We start from the raw sequence: 22,238 nt of genomic DNA, 5'->3' as shown, positions 1-22,238 counted from the left end.
AAAATAGATTTAAAATGTTGCATGCCCATTTATAAGGTACTGCTTAAAACAAGAACAAAAGTTGTAAGATAGGCTACGATTTTAAGAGTATGCCTTTAAGTATTTAAATTCCCATACGCCCATAAGACAAATAAAACAACTGCACACTTTCCATCCTTATCCGTTTGTTACGTTTTATTTATCCGTTGGTTTTGTTTAGCATTCTCAATCTTTAGTGTTCTTGCTTAGTTATTATTTAGTATGTATACCCGACAAAAATTTCAAGTTTGTTCGTTTCAATTTCTCTCTCCTGCTAGAGTTCAGTATCAATCGATCCTTCTCTCCATTCACACGATCCTCCTTCAGCTTCTGCTCCGAATTCATTTTCAGTTTCAGTTTCCTCGCTTACACTAAATTAACTTTTCAAGTAGGACTTTTGCTTTTCATTTTCTCGGCTTTGCTCTTCCACTCTCGTTCTGTTCTGTTCGCTTACAAATATAAATATAATTTAAATTTTTCTCTGGTTATTCTTTTACTTTCTTTTTTTTTGTGTTACGTTCAAGGACTTTCTGTAGCTTTTCTAAGTGACCAAAAAGCAGCAGAGGAATCGAAGGAATATTCAAATGCATTTAACACAGGATTACTAAATAAATGCCTTCCCCTAACAGAATCGAACCTTTTAGATAGCAGTTGACACTGGTCAAAACTATACTGACTGACTGGAATATATACATTTTTAAATTTTCAAAAATATTGTATTGGTGACTATGACAATGCTTTAATTTAGTCCAGTCAGTCAGCAACATTTTATCAGTCGTCTTTCGACTGTTATAAATATTGTTTGTTCTTACAGATTTCAAAACAGTTTATTACTTTACAATAACAATTTGCGCTCTGGATCTTGGAACAATAGACTAACTTAGTGTTTTGTTATTGGTTGCTATTATTTTTTACGTTTTCACGTGTTTAATATTCCGTTAATATAGGTTTTATAAATATATATGCGTATAGACTTAGAAGTACAAAGTTCTCAGACCCCAACTACAAGTGATTGCTGGAAAACAGTTTTCCAGCAAATCAAATTCTATTTCAACCAAGAATGCCCGACGTTTGATTATCGCATACAAAGCGATATTGAAACTTTAGGCAGGAGTCTGATCCTTCTTGAGAATTTTAACTAAAATTGGGAGGCAACACAAAATTCCACGTGAGAGGTAAATAATAGCTGACAACGCAAGTATCGAAATACATTCAAGGGCTAGTGGAAAAGAAAACATTAAACATAAGCGACTTTGGGTTTGACAACGCACTTCTAAAACTGCAGCTGGGAATTACATCGAGAGGTATCAAGAAGAGTGACTATTTATTTAATTCATGCAAACTAGTGAGCAGCTAAGTTCCTTGCGTTCCCTTTACATCTCCCTTTGGCTAGAGATTTAAATTCAAGCCTGTACACTTAGTGCCCTAAGCTTCGCATGTATTCGCTTCTATGCCCCCATTTACATACAGTTTTCTGACTCGACTCTGAGTTTTGGTTAGCTTAGGTTCGTCTGTTTCTTATATACATGTTCAGATATATAGTTCGTACGTCTGTTCACACCGTACAACTTTTGGCTTACAAAATTAAACTCTCATCCGACCGGTCGTGTGCCACCCAGGTTTAAAATTAAAAAACAACTTGTACACCGCTACATAAATAAATGTCCTTAGCCGTAAACAGGGGAGTGGTGATGATGGGAGTAGGTGCGGATGTGCCGAGCCATGCCGCCTTACTGCGCCTTGGCCTTGCGCAAATAGGCGGCCTGATCCTCGCCAGCGCCGATGAACTTGGAGCTCTCGCTGGCCTGCTGGGGGCTGCTCGACTGCTTGACCGCATTCTGGGCTGCCAGGGAGGCGGCCATGCGCCGGCTCTTGTGACCACCGGGCGCCAGGTACGCCTTGTAGAAGAAGCGCGCGAAGAGGACAAAGTAGCTGGAGTACATGGCGATCGACAGGTTGATGTTGCGCTGCGAGATGTGACAGGAGGAGGTGCCGTGCGTCTTCAGGAAGCCATTGGCCCACACGTTGATCGCACATCCGATAATCATTTGAGCCAGCTGCAGCGATGTGATGATCATCGAGATGAACCTGGGCGGATTGAAGCGGGCCGCCTTCAGAGCATAGTAGCTGTACATCACCGAGTGCACGCAGTAGTTCATCACAATGAACCAGCGGGCAGAGCTTGTGTATTCCGTGTAGCTGAACCACGAGTAGATCAGCACGGTGATGTGGTGGTACCTGTGAGCAGGAAACATTCAATTAATATTCAGTTCATACTTAGTAAATCCTGGGATTTTAAAATAATGTGAATCAATGCATGGTTTGGGGCATTTTGATCATTCGGTACATCGTTAATCATTCATTTTTAAAAGCGTTTTCCCCCAAGTAAGCTTGATATATTATAAACGTCAGTTTCTTACTCCAAACTAACCCTATGTGAATCTCATTAAATGTAATTCGCCATGACTCACTTGCATTGCTAATTAAATTCCCCGCAACTCCCACAGTATTAATTGCAGCAATAAAACATATTATTACTATTTCTAGTGAAAGGGTACTTAAGTTTTTAAATAGTAATAAAAGACAATTATCTTTTATCGAACTTAGGGCGCAATCCTTATAGTATATCTAATATATATGATCCGCCCAAATGCCGCCAAATGTATTGCTTATTATCATCAGATGTAGCTTTTCTCCAACGATAGATCATTTTGCATAAAGTTAGTTTATCATTATCTCTTTCCATCCAAACTTACCAGTGCAAAAAGATGAGTGGCTGCTTGCGGAGCACAATGAATATCGTGTCGCCAAGCTCCGGCAGTTTGCTGAGCACGAAGAGCCAGGTCCAGAAGCCGCACACGCGATCTTGCTCGATGTAGCTGTGGGAGAAGGTTGGGAATATCGGTCAGTGATCGGTGATTTGCATGGGGATCAAGTTTCCAGCCTCAAAAGCAGGTCATGCGGGCAGGCGCTGAACCCGACGATGAAAGGCTGTGATGGGAAGGGGTTCAATACCAACCTGGGCACGCAGACGGAGTGGAAGAGTCCGTAGTGACGCAGCACGTGAATCAGCTCCGGCGCCGTTCGGGCAGCTCCCATGATGCTGAACATGGCCAGCAAGGTGTTCCATATGATCAGCGGGCCGCGCAGTTGGAATCTGCAACCAGAAACGAAAGGAAACTTTAGTCATACAGGAAAAATACAGCGGAAAAGTACCAAGATTGGAAGATTGTACTCGTGCTTGAAATCGTACTTTTTTGCTCGCTTGAGTTTATATAAAAAATCTGTTCACGTGATCTCATTCACATTTTACGTTGGCTGAATTAAATACAGCTTGGTAATTTCGATAAGTCCGGTAAATGGGTAAAGACTTCAGAACAATTTAATATTCCTACTCCCACACTTACCAAAAGCAAATACTAGAATATTTTACTAGTTGGCCCTTGAGATTATGCATATTTACCAGAGGCTAATAGTCGAGAAATCGCAGCGGAAAAAATCCCCAAAGATCAACAAACTCTAACAATTTTCAATTTTCATGCCTCCGTCCTAGACGAGCGTGACAGTCAAAGATCAAGTTGTTATTTGCCATAAGCACTTAATATGTGCGAATTTTTGTGTAATGCAATGACATCAACCCCCAACTTGAAGATGCCGCTGGGTCAGTCAAATACTATTCGCAATTTGCAAGTAACTTAATCTCCTCAAAACGAGTAGCCTTTGCGCAAATTTACTACTTAGTTGCCAGGGCACTTTGAGTAGCAGACCGATTCGAACATTCGATCCCGTGGAATAGACATTGACTGCTGTCACGGCATCACCTAATAGATTACAGCCGATTAGTTTGTCTCTGGGCAAACACAGAAATTGATAACGCAAGGTCAAGTTAAAACGAGGAATCTCAGGTGATCGCAGCTTAATTCAAGAATCTACCAAAAGTGGTTAGAGCCGGGAGTGACACGTGTTTGGGAAACAATAAGTTCTTCTCCAAAAAGACACCCATTAAATCACCCAATCGATTCCAACAAAGACAAAGGTGCCCACACACAACCAGAATACTGGTTTAGCATCTTAATGAGCAGAAATCTGGCATTTGAAGTTCTTTTGGGCAATCTAAATTGAAGTAATTAGCTACTTTAAAGGGGTTTGTGTTTTTGGGAACAGCTGAATCAAAAACTAATTTTAATCGCACCACTCAACGAGTTCACTCGAATGTGGGTCCTAAATCTTAATTACTAATAGCCAACAAAGTTTACGCAATCAATGGGCTGCAAATCAGTTGGCCAACCTTATCGGCGGCCCCTTAACTATACTACATATATATTCCACAGCAATTAGTCATAAAAATCCACACACTGACAAGAGCCAACCAATGGAATCGCAGAAAAGCGTGATTTCAGTTATCACAATGTGTAGTTAGCGGGCAAAGCAAAGAAATTGATTGCATTGACCTTTAGCCTGGAAAGAAATTTCAATATTTCAATATTTTTTCGTGCAAACAAGCAAAGTGTACTTGGCAAGTACTTTAGCAGAAAGTAGGAAATTCCCGAGAAGCAAAGCTTATAAAAGGAAGTGTTTGTTTGGCCCCACATGTCAGAGCCCCAAATGCGTCAACGGGTTTATGAAAACACAATCGATACTCGCTTATTTCCCCCAAACAAAGCCATAAAGATAGCGTATTTTAGTTCGGTCTACACCACTTTTATCGAGGGCAATCAGAATGCCAAATTGAAAACCTACTTGTATCTTCAACCCCCCAAGCAGCTCACTCGAAAAGCCGAGATTTGCATAGATACGTCCCACTGTATTAGACAATTAAGCTGCGTCTAGATCAGATGGAAGGGAAAACGGGCAGTCACGGAGCGGAAATGCTCATCTAAGGAATTAAGTTCCCCATGTGCTCTTGATGGAAATCTTAAATATCATTTATATTAATAACAATTACGCGCAGGAGGAACTGCCTTGAACTCTAAGCGTAGATATAACCTAACTGCAAGTTATATATAGTTATGTGTCACATACAAATACCAACTATTTGAAGACGATCTCCATTTCAATACTCAATATTAATCAAGAACTATTAAAACATTATCCTTTGAAATCAAAGCTCTTCTTAAACCATAAGCATGGCCACTGTAATTGAAATAGAATCAGAAATACAACTTTTTTTAAACATATTTAAACTAATTCCGATTACCTTCCAAAGGAATCATAACTTAATGCAGGACTTAGGAACTCTTTACAAACCACCCGCAATATGCATTCAATACCCCCTGTAAAAGCTCTTTTCACCCGGCAGCTGTCGCTACGATTCCCAACCGGTTCTGGTTGCACGCGCATCAGCTTCCAGTGGCCAACTAAGCGCAATTCGTGCCTCAAACTAATGAGTAAGGAAAACCAAGATGCCTTGCTAATCGCTTGGCAGTATTGGCTTCTAGGCAGGGGGGCGTCCTGCGTCCCCTGAAGCTCAATTTTTGCAAGGGCACAGGTCGTCCCCTCCTCCGCCGAGTGGGTGGCGTCCGGCCAAGCAAACCGGCGCCTACTTTGCGTCCGGCTTGCGAGGCTCAGGGTGCCACTCCACGGTTGGGTGTTGCGATCTGCCCGATGAGTTATCCATGCGTGAAGGACCAACAGTTCCACAAAACTAGTTTTAATCGACGTAACGTAAAGCATATGAAGTTTGGAGCGATCCAATCGCGTATATGCCAGATTATTGGACTCGATTGTTTAGAAAATGTATTTTTCAGATACAAATTGGTTAATTTTTGTTTATGAAGTGAAAATGCTTTGGAACACAAGGAAGTGAGGATCTAACTTCCTAAAAATTGAAAAGCTGCTGGTTTTTGCCAAATATCAGCGCTACTTATTTAGCAAATTCTTTAAAATTTTTGACTTTTGGACTGCCAAATACTTTTGTTTATGTGCGTTTTACACATACGCTGTACATGAAAACTAAAAACGAACTGAATCACAAATTTCCTATGAGTGCGAGAATGCACTGCTGTATATACGATATGTACTGAACGTCCAAAACTATTTGGGATTCTAATACTTTTGCAATCCAGAAAAGGGCATATTTACGGAGTCAACTTTGTCTACTCATGTATGTATGTACATCATGTAACATCGAACTCAAACCTCCAACTGTATAAAAGTTCTGAGCAATTTAAGAGTGCTAATAGGCCAATTAGTATGTATTAGCAATCGTATAGGTTATTTCTATAGAACACGCGCATGTAAATCAACTTAAAATATATCGCAAAGTAAAGGTTTCATAGAAATTAGCTATCAAGTTAAATACCTTAGGTAAAATTTGGATTTTTATAATTCGGATATAAAGGTAGGGGTTCGATAAGTCAAAGTTCAAAGTTATACATGCATAAGAAATCGGAAATTAGACGTCGTAACACTATGGGCATAATCATGATGATGGCGCATATCTATCTAACCAATATTATGGGGAGTTGATGAACTTTCTTTTGCTTTCCACTTCGTGGCGAAAATTGCATAAGCAAAGAGAAAGACTTTGGCGAATAGGAGAGAGCAAATCTGATAAATGGAGAGAGGAAACCTGATTTGGCAAAGTTTGTAAACAAAAGACAATGGAAAACGAGGGAAAAAGGTTGCAAAAAAACAGCAGAAATTTTGGTCAATTGATTATTTTTCGCTGGTTTCGGCTTGGGTTAAGCTCAGGTTGTTCAGGTTGATTTATGCAGCCCCTATAAACGCACTATATATGCACACCATATTCCAAGCGGTGGCACACTTCCATACGTTTGCACCTAGACACCTTATGTATACCTTGTGCTCATATAGATATGTATGGAAATAGGGTACCAAATTCGCAACATTGTCTCGAAACCGATGCGACAGTGTTTTGTTTTTCGCAAACCTTTTTTTTTCGGCGCATTGCAAAACAAAAAGACGTTGGCTGTCTGGGTTTATTTTTGAGATAATTTGGGTCTCGGTTTGAATTCGGTTTTTAATTATTATTCATTATATTTTGCGGTGGTTCACATGCTGGCCAGATTTGATGTCACAGCATTGACCAAGTTATTTCCGACCGCTTTCAAAGTGCAACCAATAAAATATTGTGAAAGGTTCGAGCAACTTTTGCTGAATAGGTCATTTTTTTCAAGATAACTTAATCAAAAGCTTTGCACGGGAAACCCAATTAAATGGCAATCTAGATTGAAAAGTGAAATAAACAACTCTACGACTAATACGAAACTTTGCAATTATATACTACTACAAAGATAAACCCTTTTTATTTCGGAAACCCGCAATTACGGAATTATATGAAACATACAAAATCTACAAAAAAAATGAAATTAAAATTATCGTTTTAGGCTGCTTTAACTTCCATCTTTATAAGCTCCATATAACTTTTTATTTCCGTGACATGCCGTGAATAAACAATGAGTTTGGTTTTGTATAACTTCGAATTCCTCCATTAAAGTACGTCCAATGACCCATTATCTTCTGTTCTTTACATTTCCCTGAGAATTGTATTGAAAATTTGGCGTTTCGCAGCTGAAAGTACTTCAGATGCTTAGAGCACTAATCTTATCGGCGTAATTGTTTATGACGAAAGGGAAATTCGATTGTTTTCTTCGCCAATGGGCGCTGATTCATGGCTAGAAGTTTCGGGTAATGCGGGATGACACACCTGCTGCAGCAGGTGGCCGATAAGCTGTCAATACTCAATACAATCATCAAGTCCAAACAATCCAGTCAAAACAATTCCGGTGGCCGACAAAAACGAGTTATTTCTGGGGGAGAGATCAGATCCACGCTCGAGGTAAATAAAAATGGGGAAAAGTGGCGTGATATGAAGATGCTGGCTTGAGAGGAAAGGGCGGCCAAAATAAAGAAAGAGCGAGCTTTGGGGAAAGCTCCAACTTCGAGGCCTCAAAAATGGTATCGTATGTAGAAATATATCAAAACAGACCCAAAATGCCTATAAAGAAACGCGGCTTAAACGACACATTTTAACGAGATTTGCTCGCCAGCTCTGCCCACTTTTGACCAACTGTTTGTGTTAACGGTTGTCGTTAATTCGATGCTAATATATGTACATATATGCACACTCATAGGCCGACCAAAATTGAATCAAGTTTCACTTTCAGCACTGCCCTTTTTCGCCTCTCGCCTCTCCATATTCATATTTATTTATTCATTATTTTCGGCCTACTGGTGCCTGTGAATTATTTTGTTAACTAAATGCTGGCTGGCAATAGTTAATTGCGGCTGTGATTGTAATTGCAGGTGCATGTGGAGGGTGGCGACTGAACTCAACGCGGCTCGCTTGTCACGGCAGCAATTATTGGTTAATTCGCAAATGGTTATGTAATTGCCACGCTTCAATTGCAAAAATTTCCCCGTAGCAACCCAGTCGTTAGGCATTTTCCCAACCATCTAAGGACACTGCATGTGCGAGCTGGCGTGATGAAACCACATTAAAGGACATTATTTCAAGCGGGGGTGGCGGCATCTGGCTCCTCTGTACTCAAACGTCCTCGACACACTATTCTCAGTGGTTGTGATATAAATAGTGCAATTTCCTCAGACAGAACAACAAGAATAACTGCGAGCAACCAGAGCAATTGAATGACTCAATCGCTTTAAAAATTTAAATGATTACAAGTATCGGTCATCGTGCTCCTCTGCTCCAAACACATATTCGCTTCAGATTTCTATTTTAACTTTTGGGGCCCACACACGTTTCCCACCCCATTTCATATAGCCCCTTCTGGACCCTCCTTATATGGTCACAAAACTTTTGCGCACGCCAAGTCCGGAGCTACACTGGCCAACAGGAACTTGTTTTCGACGCATATTACATCATTTCAATATGTCGTTTTATGAACCATTTAGGCTTTGTAGCCTAAATTTAGTATATTCTCTGTAGAGACTAATTTAACCATTTAAAGATGTGTCAACTTTAATAAGCACTGCGTTATGGATAGATAGTAAACTAAAATATTAAATATTATAAAGCCTTTCGACCTCTTGATTTTCTGTTTACTTTCAGCTATAAAAAAACCCTTTAAAGTGGCAGTAGATATTGTAAGTGCAATCAGGTGGTCCAGTGTGCCATGTCCAATTGAAGTGGACCTACAGAGCGGTTACATTTCAGTGTCCTGCTGGAGTTCCGTTCAGGATAACTCCCCACAACCCCGACTGCCTGGACACACCCACTTCTTGCATGACACATTGTATGTGCCACATATGTATTCACCGCGGAAAACTTTGTCCGCTGGGCATTTGAAATGAAACGAGTGCGACATGGCGTGTACCTATAAACCTAATCAGTTTAATGACTTTAATGGCCCACTGTCCGAAACGAGTGAAACAAAACAGAAAATCAAAAAAATGAAAACAACTTAGATGAGGAGGAATGCAAGTGGAAGTCCACTCTCTAAATATGTATGTAAATACCCGCATATGAGCGCCGTACAGTCGGTGGCATGCGGTTAAGTACACATGCATTCAAATTTTGAGAATCATTTTCACCAGCTGTTATGGCAGATTTAAGAACTTTGAAATATGAAATATTAATTTAAATAATTAAGAAACCAAACTGATTCAAAATCAATCCTTGGGCCCTGTTTTAACATTCAAAGGCATCCTATAACCTCCTGAGTTTCAGAACCCCAACAGTTCAAGAGAAACAATTCCCATCGCCGTTCCACTAAACTCACACCTTTCTGTGCCAAGTACGTCCATTTGCTTAGCTGACTCTCCTCCATGTGGGCAAATATTGAAACGACAATTCGAAAAAGCCGAGTGTAAGGTGAAGCCAACAACGACAAAATGAAAAATTGACCGACAGATCCCCCGACGAGTGTCCGCGGAGAGAATCGCCAAGCAACCCAGGGCCAAGCCCCTATATAACTCATCCAAAGCCCCATGGCTGTAGGCTGAAGTGTGGGCAGGAAGCGCTACTCAAAACATTATGTAATTGAAACAAGTTCCCCATCTTGGAAAGCCATATCATTTAGACTTCTCTAGCAACACTTTTTTAGAATAAATGGTATATCTTAATACATTCTCTACCACCAAAATAGAGAAAAAGGAGCCTGATGGCAATAAAAAAAATATTTGATATTACCTAACTTTCCTTTTTCAAAACAAAGTGCAACTTGGTTGAGGATGTCATACCTTCCCAGAAGAGTAACAATAAACTTTTCTGTTACTCAGCAACTTTCTACCGAATTTCACAGTGGCGTTAGCAAGGCTATAACAGTCCCAAACAGGTGACAAAACTAAATTATGATCTTGCAAAAAGGCTGGCTATTTCACAGATGGCATGTCACGACCCCAACTTAATTTGGCCACAAAACCGATGACGACAATTAGAAGCAGGCAAATACAAAGCGAATCGAAACGAAACGAGACAATTGTCAGCACGAAAAGCCAATTGGATCCATCACAGGTAAATCAGGTAACAAGGAACAAACGGCGTTGACAGTTGGGAAAATGGGTAAAATGCCCAAAATAGCTCTTTAACTATTGGAAAATACAGCGGAAAAGTGCGTGCTCAGGTGCGAATGCAAATTGTTTGGTAGTTGAACTTGAGTTGAGGATCCACCTACATCATTAGTGTTTGATTAGCCGTAATTTAATATAATTACACGTGGAACTCAACAGCTGTCTGGGGTAATAACAAAGGCACACTTGGACTCCAGACTTTCCGGAGAATAAACCGATACAAAGCTCTACTGAGTAAATATGGGCTTTCCAGGGATTGGTTTCGATAAATAGTAACTTTTCTACCGGCTGCACTGGGCGTGTGGAGAACTTGTGGGTGTAATTAGTGCCGCTCCTATTGCCGCCAGCTGATAATTTTCCAGGGGCAAAGGGTGCAAGTTCTTGGCCCAACCATAATTTCGCAAAGTTCTTAAAACCATTCAATAACTCATGTCTTTTAAGCGCGAAACGGCTAGTATTCGCAGTCCAGAATGGCAGACTCACCTCGGCCGATTTTGCATGAAGTGCTGACCACCGAATATGACCAGCATGTAGATGCCGCAGTAGTAGAACACCCATGTCCAGTTCTCCAGCATCCACTTGCGCGTCCGCTGGTGTATGAAATCATTCTCGAAGTCGAAGATGTACGAGTAGTTGGGCGTAACGCTAATGTCCATGTTGATCATTTTGGTGGGCTTTATGTGTTGACTTGGTGGCTATGTTTCTTGAGTTATGTGCAGCTGTGGATTAAAAACGAGGGGAAGAACGATTAGTTATTGTAGTTAGGACAATCTGCTTAAATATCATATAAAGCTTTGCTTGGCAAGGTGGTTTATCGTATGTGTCTTTAAATAAATCTAAAACACATCATTCGTTTGCGTTCGAAAATAGTTTTAGCTACACTTTAGTAAATTTATAATTATTTTAAATATACATATATGTCACTTGTTAATTAAATCAATAACACTATAAGTGGACTAAAAGTGCACACCCAACATAGATGATTTTAAATGAACGTAATCACTTGGCCTTTTAAAGTTGAATATTTTACAGACTTTTCTTGTCTATGTATTTTCACTTAGTTTATATACTTTAAGTATTTTTAAATAAACACACAAAGAAAAGGGAAATACACTTTGGATACGATTTAATAACTTAGGATTCACATTCGTCAATTAAAAGAACTGCAATTTATCTTCAAATCGAATGTTTTTAGTTTTTATGCCCGACGGTCTCACAAACTCTACTGATTGCAGTATCTTATCTGTTCCCTAAGTCTTGGGGATTTTACACGACGATGTTTAAAGCTTAATTCGGTAAAAATTCCGCACCACTCCCCCTCTCACTCACACACATTCAGGCACATAAAAAGCCCGCGTTTTGTCGCATAAATTTCTCGACGACCTTCCTTTCCCCTTTGTCCCGCCCCACTCCGCCTCTCTCTCCACCCTTTCATTGATTTTGCCAGGCACCAAAAAAAAAAACACCGCTGGTCCATGGCTCTCTCTTACTCATTCTTTCTCTCTCCCTCCCCCACAAGCTCGCTGTCCCTCTTGCTCGCTCTGCAAGGGATATGCAACGCTTTCATGAATGGCGCACGCTTTGTGGTCATCTTCATCTACATTCTTCCGCTTTTCACACTTTTCACACCTCGTGCTGAAGCTTAAATGGATACACAAACAACTTGATACACAAGGAAAAACATCGCTTGTTAATCGGAGATAAAATCTATTCATTGACATTAGTTCTATGTGAATCCATTTTATTTTAAATATTTAATTTAAATGTGTGAATTTTAAGATCCCGTAAATCTATGGAGGAAAAGGACAAGGATAATTGGTATAAATTAAATCCATTTGTAGTCTCCGAGTTATCAAAAAAGTTTGTGCTGCTCAATAAGTTGGATTTTTAGTTTTAAATATATTACTTTTATATCTTTAAATCACAATACTGATTAAGCGACTGTCTGAGCTACCCCGTCATTACATCATTTTCTCCCAGTGTTCCGGGAGCACAATGAGTGAGGGGGTGGCTGTAACGGAAAGTGCAATTGTGGTAGTTTACAGAGAGCGCCAATCTGGCGCTCTCTCTCCTTTCTCTCCCCCCACAAAAGTCTCGTGCGAATTAAAAGAACTTGAAGGAATGCATAAGCAAACAGCCATATTCAGCCGAAATACAAATGAGACATGCCCAACTTGCCGGTAGGAGGGAAATTAGTTTGAATGCCTAATTGCATGCCAGACACGCGACTAATCACACACACACTCGCACGCGCTCACACTTTGCTTTTACGCACTCTCACTCACTCTCGCGCACACTGGTGATTTCGTTTTGCTATAAGCTTCGCTTTGGTTTTGGAAGCTTTTTCTGTTGTTTCTTTTTGAGTAACATATCCGGTTTTTTGCGCGAGCGCTTTCAAAAATTTCTAGTGAAATTTTTTCGAGGCTCCTAGCGGTTTTTATGCTTCCGAAAAACAAACTGCCCCTTCTCTCCATGACTTTGCTCTCACGCAAAAACACGCGATCTTTTTCGTTTTTTTATTTTTGCGGTATTCTGGTTCCTGAATCGATAAAGTACTCGGCTAAATCAGCAAATGTCTGGGAAATATGTTTTTGCCTCGCCTCTCTTTCGCTCTCGCGCAGCATCGGTTGAGAAAAAAAAGGGGCGCAAAATAAGTAGGAAACCAAACCACCACAAAACATTGACGAGTACACGCACTCACACAGATATCACAGAAAACACGGTTACTATTTTCGAATGCTGATGGCTATGAGGTAATTACTTTTGCTCGCCGCCTCTTATCGCAGTATCAATTGGCTGGATCGCACCACACACGGCTGGCTGTCACACAGTTTTCCCCCAGCGACTCGGTTCAGCAAACTCAAAAATCTATCGAATTTGCCGGCGCAAAGCGAACTGAACGTTTTGCTGGCGGTTCGGTTGCTTTATCGCTATACTTATATACCGGAGATATTTTAGTACCTTTTATGGCGTTGGTACTTTTTGCCATCGCGGTATTTTTCTGCGACTCGCATGCGGTCACATTTAGCTGAGTGTGGGTGGCGCTCTCTGCACATTGGTTCCACTATTATTGCGCACCAGGGGAATTTTCTTACTTTGTGTGTAATAGTATCGCAAAGTGAATTTAATTATTTTAATGCCCAAATTATAAAACCATTTTTCTATACAGGAATATTTATATTTCACTGATAAATCGTTTTGAGTAAAGGAGGACTTTACCTCCTGGTAAAAATAAAAATAGTAAGGCACCGCCATTTTGTTTATTTTAGTTGTTACGTAACAAGTAATGCAACGCGTAATAATGCTTTACGCTACGCTTTAATCAACAACGTATTCAAAGTGTTATCAGTTATTAAAAGAAACGAGCAGGAAATAAAAATACATTTAAGAGCACCAGTTTAGTAGGAAAAAAAATGGATAGTTCACTTTGTTTATAAGAAGTTTCTAAAAATTAAATGTGCAGATTAAAGAATAGTTTCAAAAATCAATTGTGTTTTTGGTCAATGATCATAATGGTTTTTCATACCTTCGATGCGGTTAAAAAAACCTATCCTTGTTCCTGTAACATAGTTTTTTACGGTACCATTTAACTCTACGAGTAATGGGTATAAGGTAAAGACCACTGAGCATTGGTGTATAACTTGGCTCTAGTTAGGCGATGCATTGCGATGGTTGGGAACTATGTGGATTCCATCAGTTAAATGAAGGAATATACATTTTAAATTAATATACAAATTGTAACAGATTGATCGATAAATTGCTGTTGAGTGGCATTATGTGCCAATATGTAATAGGCAGAAGGAAGTGTTTCCGACCATATAAAGTATTATATATGTATATATTCTTGATCAGGATCAATAGACGAGTCGATCTGGCTATGTCCGTCTGTCTGTCTGTATGAACGCTGAGATTAGGAACTTCAAAAGCTAGAAAATTGAGATTAAGCATACAGACTCCAGGGACATAGACGCAGCGCAAGTTTGTCGACTCATGTTGCCACGCCCATTTTGAACGCCCACAAACCGTCCAAAACTGCTACGCCCACAATTTTGTAAAATGTTTTGATAAAGAAACTTTGGTTTCCCTTCAATATTTTCAATTTAATTTCTGATCTTTTCTACGGCATGATATTTTAGTTTTAATTTAATTTTGTTCAAAATTAATATTAAAATAATTTAGAATTTAGGTTTTAAAAACTGCTGTATACCGATTTGGAACACATAATGATCAAAAATAACGAAATTACTAATTTTTCCATTATTTTTTCGATTTTCCCGCAGCTATCTGATATATTGGCTCGATCCAATAGAGAGACAGTGTTTACAAAAGTTTCATGCAAATGGTTTAAAAATGGGCGGATAGACGGGCATGGCTATTTCGATACGACTGTTGATACTTATTATGAACCTATATCAAGAATTTCTATACCTATGCTTTAGCTATGACCGCACATTATCACTTTATAGTGAAAAGTGTGGGTGCCCTTTTAAGTATGCTACCATTAGTGTTTGTGGGTAAAATTTAATAAAAGACATTTTAAATTTGTCTGCCTAGGTTTTGGTTTTATTGTATAAGTTATATTCTCTTAGAGTTTAGACATTAGTTGAAAGAGTAGTGAGAGCATTTGGTGCGAGGATTTCTCCTCTACACACTTGCAGTTAAATATTTTAAAGCGTTGTACCAGGCAATGTGCAACATGCAACTGTTGCCACTACGATCTAAGGTCCTACATGGCTACTTAAGTCATATCAGACTAGATCACAGTTGGTGGGGGCCTGAGGACAGCCCTCCCTTAACCTTATTGAGAAGCTCGCCGATCCGCTACGAGATCAGGACTAGAAGAGGCCCATGCTGGACACGTTCTCCGAGAGGATCATCTTCTGGACGTCACAGAAGACATCGCGGATGCATCTGGTGTCCGTGGCGACGGTGAAGTGGTAGTAGCACTCCCTTTCCGATGTTCCCAGATCCACCTGATTCCGCGAGTGGCGCTTGAATGGCTCCTGTGTGATATCCACCAGCTTCTGCTTGATGAACATCTTGGTCCAGTCACTCTCGCCGAAGCAATTGTCCTGCTGCGGCCTCTTGCAGAAGTCCTCGTACTCGGGGAAGTAGTCCACGATGTGCTTGCCGGCCCGGATCTTCCGCTCCATGATGTCGTACTTGTTGAGGAACACGATCAGTCCGGCGGAGGCGAGGAAGCGATTCTGCCACACGGCCCTGAACAACTTCAGCGCCTCCTGCAACCGATTCTGGGTGGGATCCTCGCGCAGATTCTGATCGAATTCGCTGCACGAGATCAGGAACAAGACGGCCTGTATGCCCTCGAACACCTGAATCCACTTATTCCGCTGATCCCTTTGGCCTCCCACATCGTACATCTGGAACTGCTGTTCGCCACCACCCATGCACTTGGGAATGGGCACGCGAAACGTGATTTGCGAGATGCCGGTGGTGATCTTCCGGCTGTGCAGGATGTCTTCGGTGCTGGGAATGTACTCGGCATCGCTGATCCGCACAAAGTTGTCGAGGAAGCTGGAGTAAAAAGAGAGCAAGCTTTAGTTCGGACTTCTTTTAGCAGAATGGAAATAAAACTGATTTTGAATCAATCAAATTAGATACTTACTATTTTGCACTATCCAGCAGGGGAAACTCATTTGAGCGATCATAGCAGGCGCGAATACCCACATCGTTCCACAAAGTAGTGACGTGGTCGCAGTACTCCTAAAAAGACAGAGAAAGTGACCCAAAATTTAGTATTGGTTTTACGTGAGTGATAAAAAACACATCAACTTTTCACCGGAAGATTGCCAAAGGCGCTTGGACAGACAAGTACGAAAAGCTAATCTCGTTGTAAAATCGTCTAGCTGAACGTCTAAGAGAATTTTATTTGCTAAATATATGATAAGGATCATAAACGCCAAGATTGTGTCACCTCTCCACTACCATCAACATCAACATCAACATCAAAACAAAATAAAAATGTTATACCGTCAACCTTGAATCTTAAAAAAATATAAAAATTGCTAAAAAAGATATACTCTTATTTAGTCTGTTATGATTATTTATTTCCCCCAAAAACTTAACATTCAGGCCGAGTTGTAGTCACCTATTCAAATAGCACTCATAAATTGGGCGAAGCAAGGGGAATACGAGCTTCGGTACTTCTTTTGTTTATGCTTGCTATTACTCACTGGCAAAACATAAAACCCTGAATGACTGGCATCTAGATCTGGCCAACGCCCCGCCCACTTGGAGACCTGAACAGCCTTGGTAATCTAATCGTAAGCCATATAATGACCACTGGTTAGAGGTAGATAAATTGGGCAAAGATAGAGCAGAGTGCGCTACATGAATCATATTAAAAGGCCGTTGCAGCTGCGGCAAACTTGAAAAAAAAGGAAAATAATACAGCCGGGCTGGGCCAGGAAGTCCGATTTACAAAACACTTGTTTTGGAAAGTTTTTAGACATTCCACGCCATCTAATGGACGGGCTATCAATCAAATGGGCGCTGCTGATAAGGGCAATTCGATCGAAAGCCGTTGGAGATTTGACGCAAGTCCAGCCGATTGACTTCAAAGTCGTTTGCTCCGATTTTCGACAGCCACAACGAGTATGTATTTCCAACTGCGACAACACGACACCATCACAACACCACGACAGCCGACTTTGAAGTGCAGCAAGGGATAAGATAGAGATAGGAGCACTCCAGGCCTCCGAAACTCACCTCATTCATATATTCGGGGGCCGATCCGGGCAGGGAGAGGATATAGTCCGCCGATCGTTCGCTGGTACAGCTGCCGAAGTCGATTCCCAGCGCCTCCATCTGGCCCACCAATTGCAGGATGGACTCGTGGATGTTCTGGTATATCTCGGGGATCTTCTCCCGCCGCTCACTGTAACGCAAGGAAACGAACGTTACTTTAAAGAATATATATTCCCCAAAAAGTAATAATAATATATTTGAAATATTAACATTTTAAGACATAATAGCTTTGGCTGCGAAACTTACTCGTCGGTGAATCCGTTGATGTGCAGTATCCGCATTTGCTTGATGATGGTAGTTTTGCCGGACTCGGCGGTGCCCAGGAGCAGGATCTTGACGGTGGTGTCCCTCGCGCCCTTGGACATGTCCTTGAGCACGTGGTGGTCAAGTGGCACCGGGAACTGATCCTCCTTTTGGGCCATTACCGCCGCTGGTTTCGCCGGCTGCTGGCGCAAACACCGCAAAAGTCTGCATTGGGGAAAAGAAGAGAAAGCAAATTTGCTTAGCAGGTTTGTTTGGCGACTTCTAAGGAAAAACACGCCGATCAAAGGCATTGCTATATATAGCAAATGCCAAATATTTGCATACACCCCAAAGACCGTCACCCACCCAGACCTGATGTGTGTTTAATTAAAAGCACACACAACCCGGAGACAGAGGAAGATACGGGTACGTGGACTTTTTCAACTACTACGGAAAATACGCAATAGATAAAACCGCATTGGACCCGAAATGGAGTGGCGACGTGGGGTGGGGCTACTGGCGGTACTGTCTGGCTGGAAACCCAATCTCACGTGTCGACGGCGGCAATTCAAGCGATTTTTGTCAATAATTAAACAGAGTAGTACAAACTTTAATTAGGTGCCGGATACAGTGCGTAGTTCGCGTAGGTAGCTTAAAAAAACAATTGGCTAAAATGCATTCTAATTGCTAGTAAGCAAACTTAATTGCCATCTCATCCCGACGGTGTAGGAATTGTTTACCTTCGCTTTATATCGCAGTGTAAATACTTAAGATCATGACTGAGTCATAGCAAATTTAGCAAGACATAAAACTGCAATTATCGTATGGACATAATAAATATTTAACGGGCAAGTCGACTATTAGACAATGCACTTCACGTGGAGCCATGGCATTCCTACAATTGACTTTAAAAGACCAGGTCGTTGAATACTTAGCCACGATCAATACTCGACATTCCAAGTGCCGTCACACTTAGTACTTGATTTTTTTCAGATCGCAAAAAGACACAACCATTCGGCAATTCAATCTGAACTTGTAGCAATCATCAGCATTTTCAGGACCAACTTGCCAAGTTTGAACCCAGTTAAAAGCAGTTAGAGGGTTATCAATGAATTTGGGTTATTGGGACTCTGATTGGATCACGTTTAGATATCGCCAGACATCGCAGCCCGCATTCCAGACAAATTGTCCGGAAATTTAATTAACTGACTAATTGGAACCATGGAAAAATTCAGCTAGTCCCAGAATGGACGTACTTTGCTCCAGCTGGAAGTAAAGTATATCTGCTTTATATACCACCATCGAGTCAGGTGAAAATCATTCACTTCAAGAGATCGACCCAAGGGGGGATAGGGAAATGGGGCTGGGCGCCAGCAAACTTTATGGCCGGCAATTCTAATTGGGCGATTGCCAAAACCTGCTCAAGACCATTGGCTCAGGTTGATTTTCGATTTTCAGCCTTATCAAAGGCGCCCGCCACTCCAGATACGAATGCTGCTATCGAACCTGGAGCATTGGGCATTTCGCCTTTTCATTCCATTTTCCAGCAAGTATGATGAAACGCTTTGGCTAATCTAGGCTAATTTAGAAGGTGTCTTCATCTCGGTGAACCATAACCTAGCCGGCCAGTTTACGATGCGCTTATAAAAGTTAATCAAGAATATTTCCCGCAATTTCGGTGGCAATCGAATCAGGAACGAATCGAATTGGGGAACTTTCGATGAGTGTGTCTATATCTTTACGCCGCCGTCGGTAATTTCTCACTTGATTTTAACAGGCCCTATAAACTTGGCCGATGTATTTATGGCCGCTTACAACAAAGGAATGAAACCCAACCGATGTCCATTGACCTCCTTCCAATGCGCGGATAGCAACCGAAAACTATATCGCATTTCGTCTGATTGGTAAAAAACAAATAACACTACTCGGCCTGACAGGTGCCAAATGGAACGTGTGGCTAATCTAAACTAATAACCATAAAATTGTATAATTTATTCACAGATAATTTTTTTGTAATTAACTCGGCTTAGCTGGGAGTGATGAGAATCGCGGAGAAGGGATTGCATCAGCCGTTGCTTGCAAATTTGGCAAGAGATTCGAAATATACAGGAAACCCTTTCCTATGCCATTCTTGTCCTAGTAGTCGGCATTCCCGCGGAACTTACTGTATGTAATGATATTTCGAGCTAATATACCCCTTGAAAAGGTCAATCGATTTCCCATAAAGTTAATTTGCATTATCTAGCCGACGTGCAGTCTGATTTGGGCTGCCCAAATAAGTGTGATTAGCTCAGCCAAATATAGAATGGGAAAACATATTGGATATTCCGCAATGATATCACTCGCCCACTGATAGGAGTTATATGAAAACCTGTATACCCAAAAGTTACTTCCCGCATTGGTTAGTCTTATCAAGCTGCATATAGGCTCCAATTTCGTGGCCAAAACTGTGATTTTGGCGAATTCGAAATTTAGGTGGAAGTGTCGACAGATAGGGGCCATATTGTTAATCATATATACCAAGACCCACTTTCTTAGAAACTAGAAACCCACCTTAATTTCATGGTTCTGAGTGCTGTATCAATTGTGGGCGATCGATTATGATTTTGCCTTTTGGTGGAAACTTCTGCCGCCTTGTTTACACACTGCTGTTCACTGGTGCACAATTTGTTATTAAACACTTTGGATTCCACTGAGTTTCTGTTTTCTTTGGTCGGGAATGTGTTTATCGAGCACTTGAGTTCTTGTCACTGCTATAATAATATCCATTTGTCTGTATCACTGAACTTTAGCTCTTGCCTGTGATTCAGGGTTCCCTTTTTTTGCTGTTCAGCTGAAGGCCGGAACACGTCTAACACCGTTTTATGATCACACAGCACTGAAAGTCCCAGCGAACGGGGTGAATTCTTAAATATCAGTTCGTTTCCATTCAATTCCGAGATAAGGTCCCCAAAAAGAGAAAGAGAGAGAGCTCCAGCTCCACAATCCACCGACTGCCAGTGGGAGTGGGAGTGGAAGTGGGTGGTGAGGCGGTTTTGGGGACGAACGGGAGTCTCATAGCCACGAATCGTTTGTTAATTGCTTGTACGGGTGTTCAAAGTAAGAATGTACAATATCAGTGATAAGATAGCACTCCGAGGGTAGCTCAACACATAGAGCAGTGCCTGGTGGAAGAGAGTTATATTCAACAGAGAATTATGGGTATTATTCAGCTCTTAAATGCCAAAGTTGTCCAATCATCAATTCATTTGTAAGAGCATCTGAATTTGCGTGGACTAATTTACAACGCATACGCACAGGGAGAAATAGTTTCAATTGGATTTCAGGAATTATTATTCTTGATCAACACTAAAGTGCTGTGATAGATCAAACTAATTCAAGGATTTCTATGGATACATGATCTGAAAACAATAAGAATCTAATTTAATCTCCTTCCCATTTATAGACCATGAATAATTTTGGGTAATACCATACCTAGGAAGCCCCAATACCTTGAAAATCCCCAATACTATAAAAATCCGAATACTTTGAAACCTCATATCGACGAAATATATAAGAAATATTTTCACTCCAAGTTGAGCACTAGAGCTTAACCAATTACGAGGTGAAGTCTTACATTTTTGGACTGAACCTTGCCCCTCTTCAGCGACAACTGTCATTACACTTGCTCGCAGGAGGAGGGTTACAAGGGTACACCGATTGTTTGCATACTGAACGAATTGTTTTGCAACTATCTGCACTCGAAAACAGGGCACTCGAAAGAACATGTAATTAAAATACAGGGCCCCGGTAACACAACTCAAAACAGACCGGACCAGACCAGCTCAATTCGACTGGTGCGATCGGAACTCAGGCCTTATCGCGGTAATGGAAGATAACTGTCCAGCCCGAGAGGATTTGACCCACTGTCAGGGACCGTAAATTAAGGGTTTCCCATGGATCGGGCTACTCACGGTTCACGGAGGTTCACTGCGATCTGGGTTCTCGAAGCGTTGAACCTGTTGCACCCGTTGACCGATATGGATCCGGTGTGTATCTGACCGGTAAAATTCCCGGGGGGTTTCGGTAGTTGCCGGGCGGCACTTCGCAGCCCCACTTCACAGCCAAGGTCGCCAGCTGCTCGAGCCACCACCCACTTATCGGACAGTCTATGTGCTCTGATTCCACCCCATCCCACTGCACGGACTTAATTGTCTGTTTGCAAGTCGTCTGGGAGCTGAGAAAGAGTCACGCTTCGAGATAGAGACATTTGGGCATGGCCCTGCAATTACCGCGAATTGTGCGAAAACGAAAACTTTCCTACTCATTGAAGGCAATAAAGTCGATTTTATGGATCGGGCCCCCCATTTGCCCCTCATTCGATGTTACCACTGGGTAATGCGGGCATGACAGAAAGTAGGAAACCTTAAACCGTCGCCTTCATTTCGCCATAATTCACTCAGTTTCAATTAGCTGGCACACACGTGAAGAGTTACTAATGGATTTTGCGGAATGGAATTCGAACTATTTTGTTTACCACAGACGAGATTGAAATTCAGGGAATTAATGGCAATCGTTCAAAATATACAACATATGTATATACAGACCCGAAAAACAAGTCGCCAATCATTTCCCAGTATCAGTCGCGATTCGATTCCACCTCTCCAGATGTTGATGGTTTCCGTTTCAGTAGACAAGAATCCGAAGTCAAGCGCACAAATCGTATGACTAGCCCG

At 41.3% G+C, this 22,238-nt stretch overlaps 2 protein-coding genes and 1 non-coding gene across 5 annotated transcripts; 1 reads left to right on the top strand and 2 right to left on the bottom strand.

Annotated features, from left to right (window-relative positions):
• Positions 1–147: 147 nt before the first annotated feature.
• Positions 148–13,433, bottom strand: LOC6534424 (elongation of very long chain fatty acids protein 6). Of its 2 annotated transcripts, none has more exons than XM_002095066.3 (5): positions 13,274–13,433; positions 10,996–11,231; positions 3,038–3,175; positions 2,775–2,897; positions 148–2,256 (listed from the first exon to the last, which is right to left on the bottom strand). In XM_002095066.3, the coding sequence occupies exons 2-5, from the start codon at positions 11,175–11,177 to the stop codon at positions 1,749–1,751; spliced, it is 951 nt and encodes a 316-aa protein (XP_002095102.1). In that variant the 5' UTR covers positions 11,178–11,231; positions 13,274–13,433; the 3' UTR covers positions 148–1,748. The 2 variants fall into 2 exon arrangements, with proteins under 2 accessions (XP_002095102.1, XP_015050632.1); XM_015195146.3 differs by having other exon boundaries at positions 13,214–13,431.
• LOC6534425 lies at positions 5,389–5,597 on the top strand. The gene has a single exon (XR_005561384.1). It is a non-coding gene; the product is annotated as a U12 minor spliceosomal RNA (small nuclear RNA).
• Positions 13,434–15,053: 1,620 nt separating the features above from the next.
• Positions 15,054–22,147, bottom strand: LOC6534423 (guanine nucleotide-binding protein G(f) subunit alpha). 2 transcript variants are annotated; one of them, XM_015195145.2, is made up of 5 exons: positions 22,110–22,147; positions 17,527–17,748; positions 17,242–17,410; positions 16,139–16,236; positions 15,054–16,047 (listed from the first exon to the last, which is right to left on the bottom strand). In XM_015195145.2, the coding sequence occupies exons 1-5, from the start codon at positions 22,130–22,132 to the stop codon at positions 15,348–15,350; spliced, it is 1,212 nt and encodes a 403-aa protein (XP_015050631.1). In that variant the 5' UTR covers positions 22,133–22,147; the 3' UTR covers positions 15,054–15,347. The 2 variants fall into 2 exon arrangements, with proteins under 2 accessions (XP_015050631.1, XP_002095101.1); XM_002095065.3 differs by lacking the exon at positions 22,110–22,147 and adding an exon at positions 20,077–20,414.
• Between the last annotated feature and the right edge of the window lie 91 nt (positions 22,148–22,238).

The sequence above is a fragment of the Drosophila yakuba genome, chromosome 3L (assembly GCF_016746365.2).
Source record: "Drosophila yakuba strain Tai18E2 chromosome 3L, Prin_Dyak_Tai18E2_2.1, whole genome shotgun sequence".
NCBI lineage: Eukaryota > Metazoa > Arthropoda > Insecta > Diptera > Drosophilidae > Drosophila > Drosophila yakuba.
Note: the sequence above shows the minus strand (reverse complement) of the source record. Positions and strands in the feature narration are given on the sequence as shown.

Bases quoted from the DNA above. Each gene is read 5' to 3' on its own strand.
- LOC6534424 (XM_002095066.3), bottom strand. From the start codon at position 11,177: ATGATCAACATGGACATTAGCGTTACGCCCAACTACTCGTACATCTTC. The intron at 3,176-10,995 runs GTGAGTCTGCCA...TTCTGGTTGCAG, and splicing joins TTCATGCAAAATCGGCCGAG to ATTCCAACTGCGCGGCCCGC. The intron at 2,257-2,774 runs GTAAGTTTGGAT...TCCTGCTCACAG, and splicing joins CCACTCATCTTTTTGCACTG to GTACCACCACATCACCGTGC.
- LOC6534423 (XM_015195145.2), bottom strand. From the start codon at position 22,132: ATGATTGGCGACTTGTTTTTCGG. The intron at 16,237-17,241 runs GTGAGTTTCGGA...CTGTCTTTTTAG, and splicing joins CCCCCGAATATATGAATGAG to GAGTACTGCGACCACGTCAC. The intron at 16,048-16,138 runs GTAAGTATCTAA...TTTTTACTCCAG, and splicing joins CTGCTGGATAGTGCAAAATA to CTTCCTCGACAACTTTGTGC.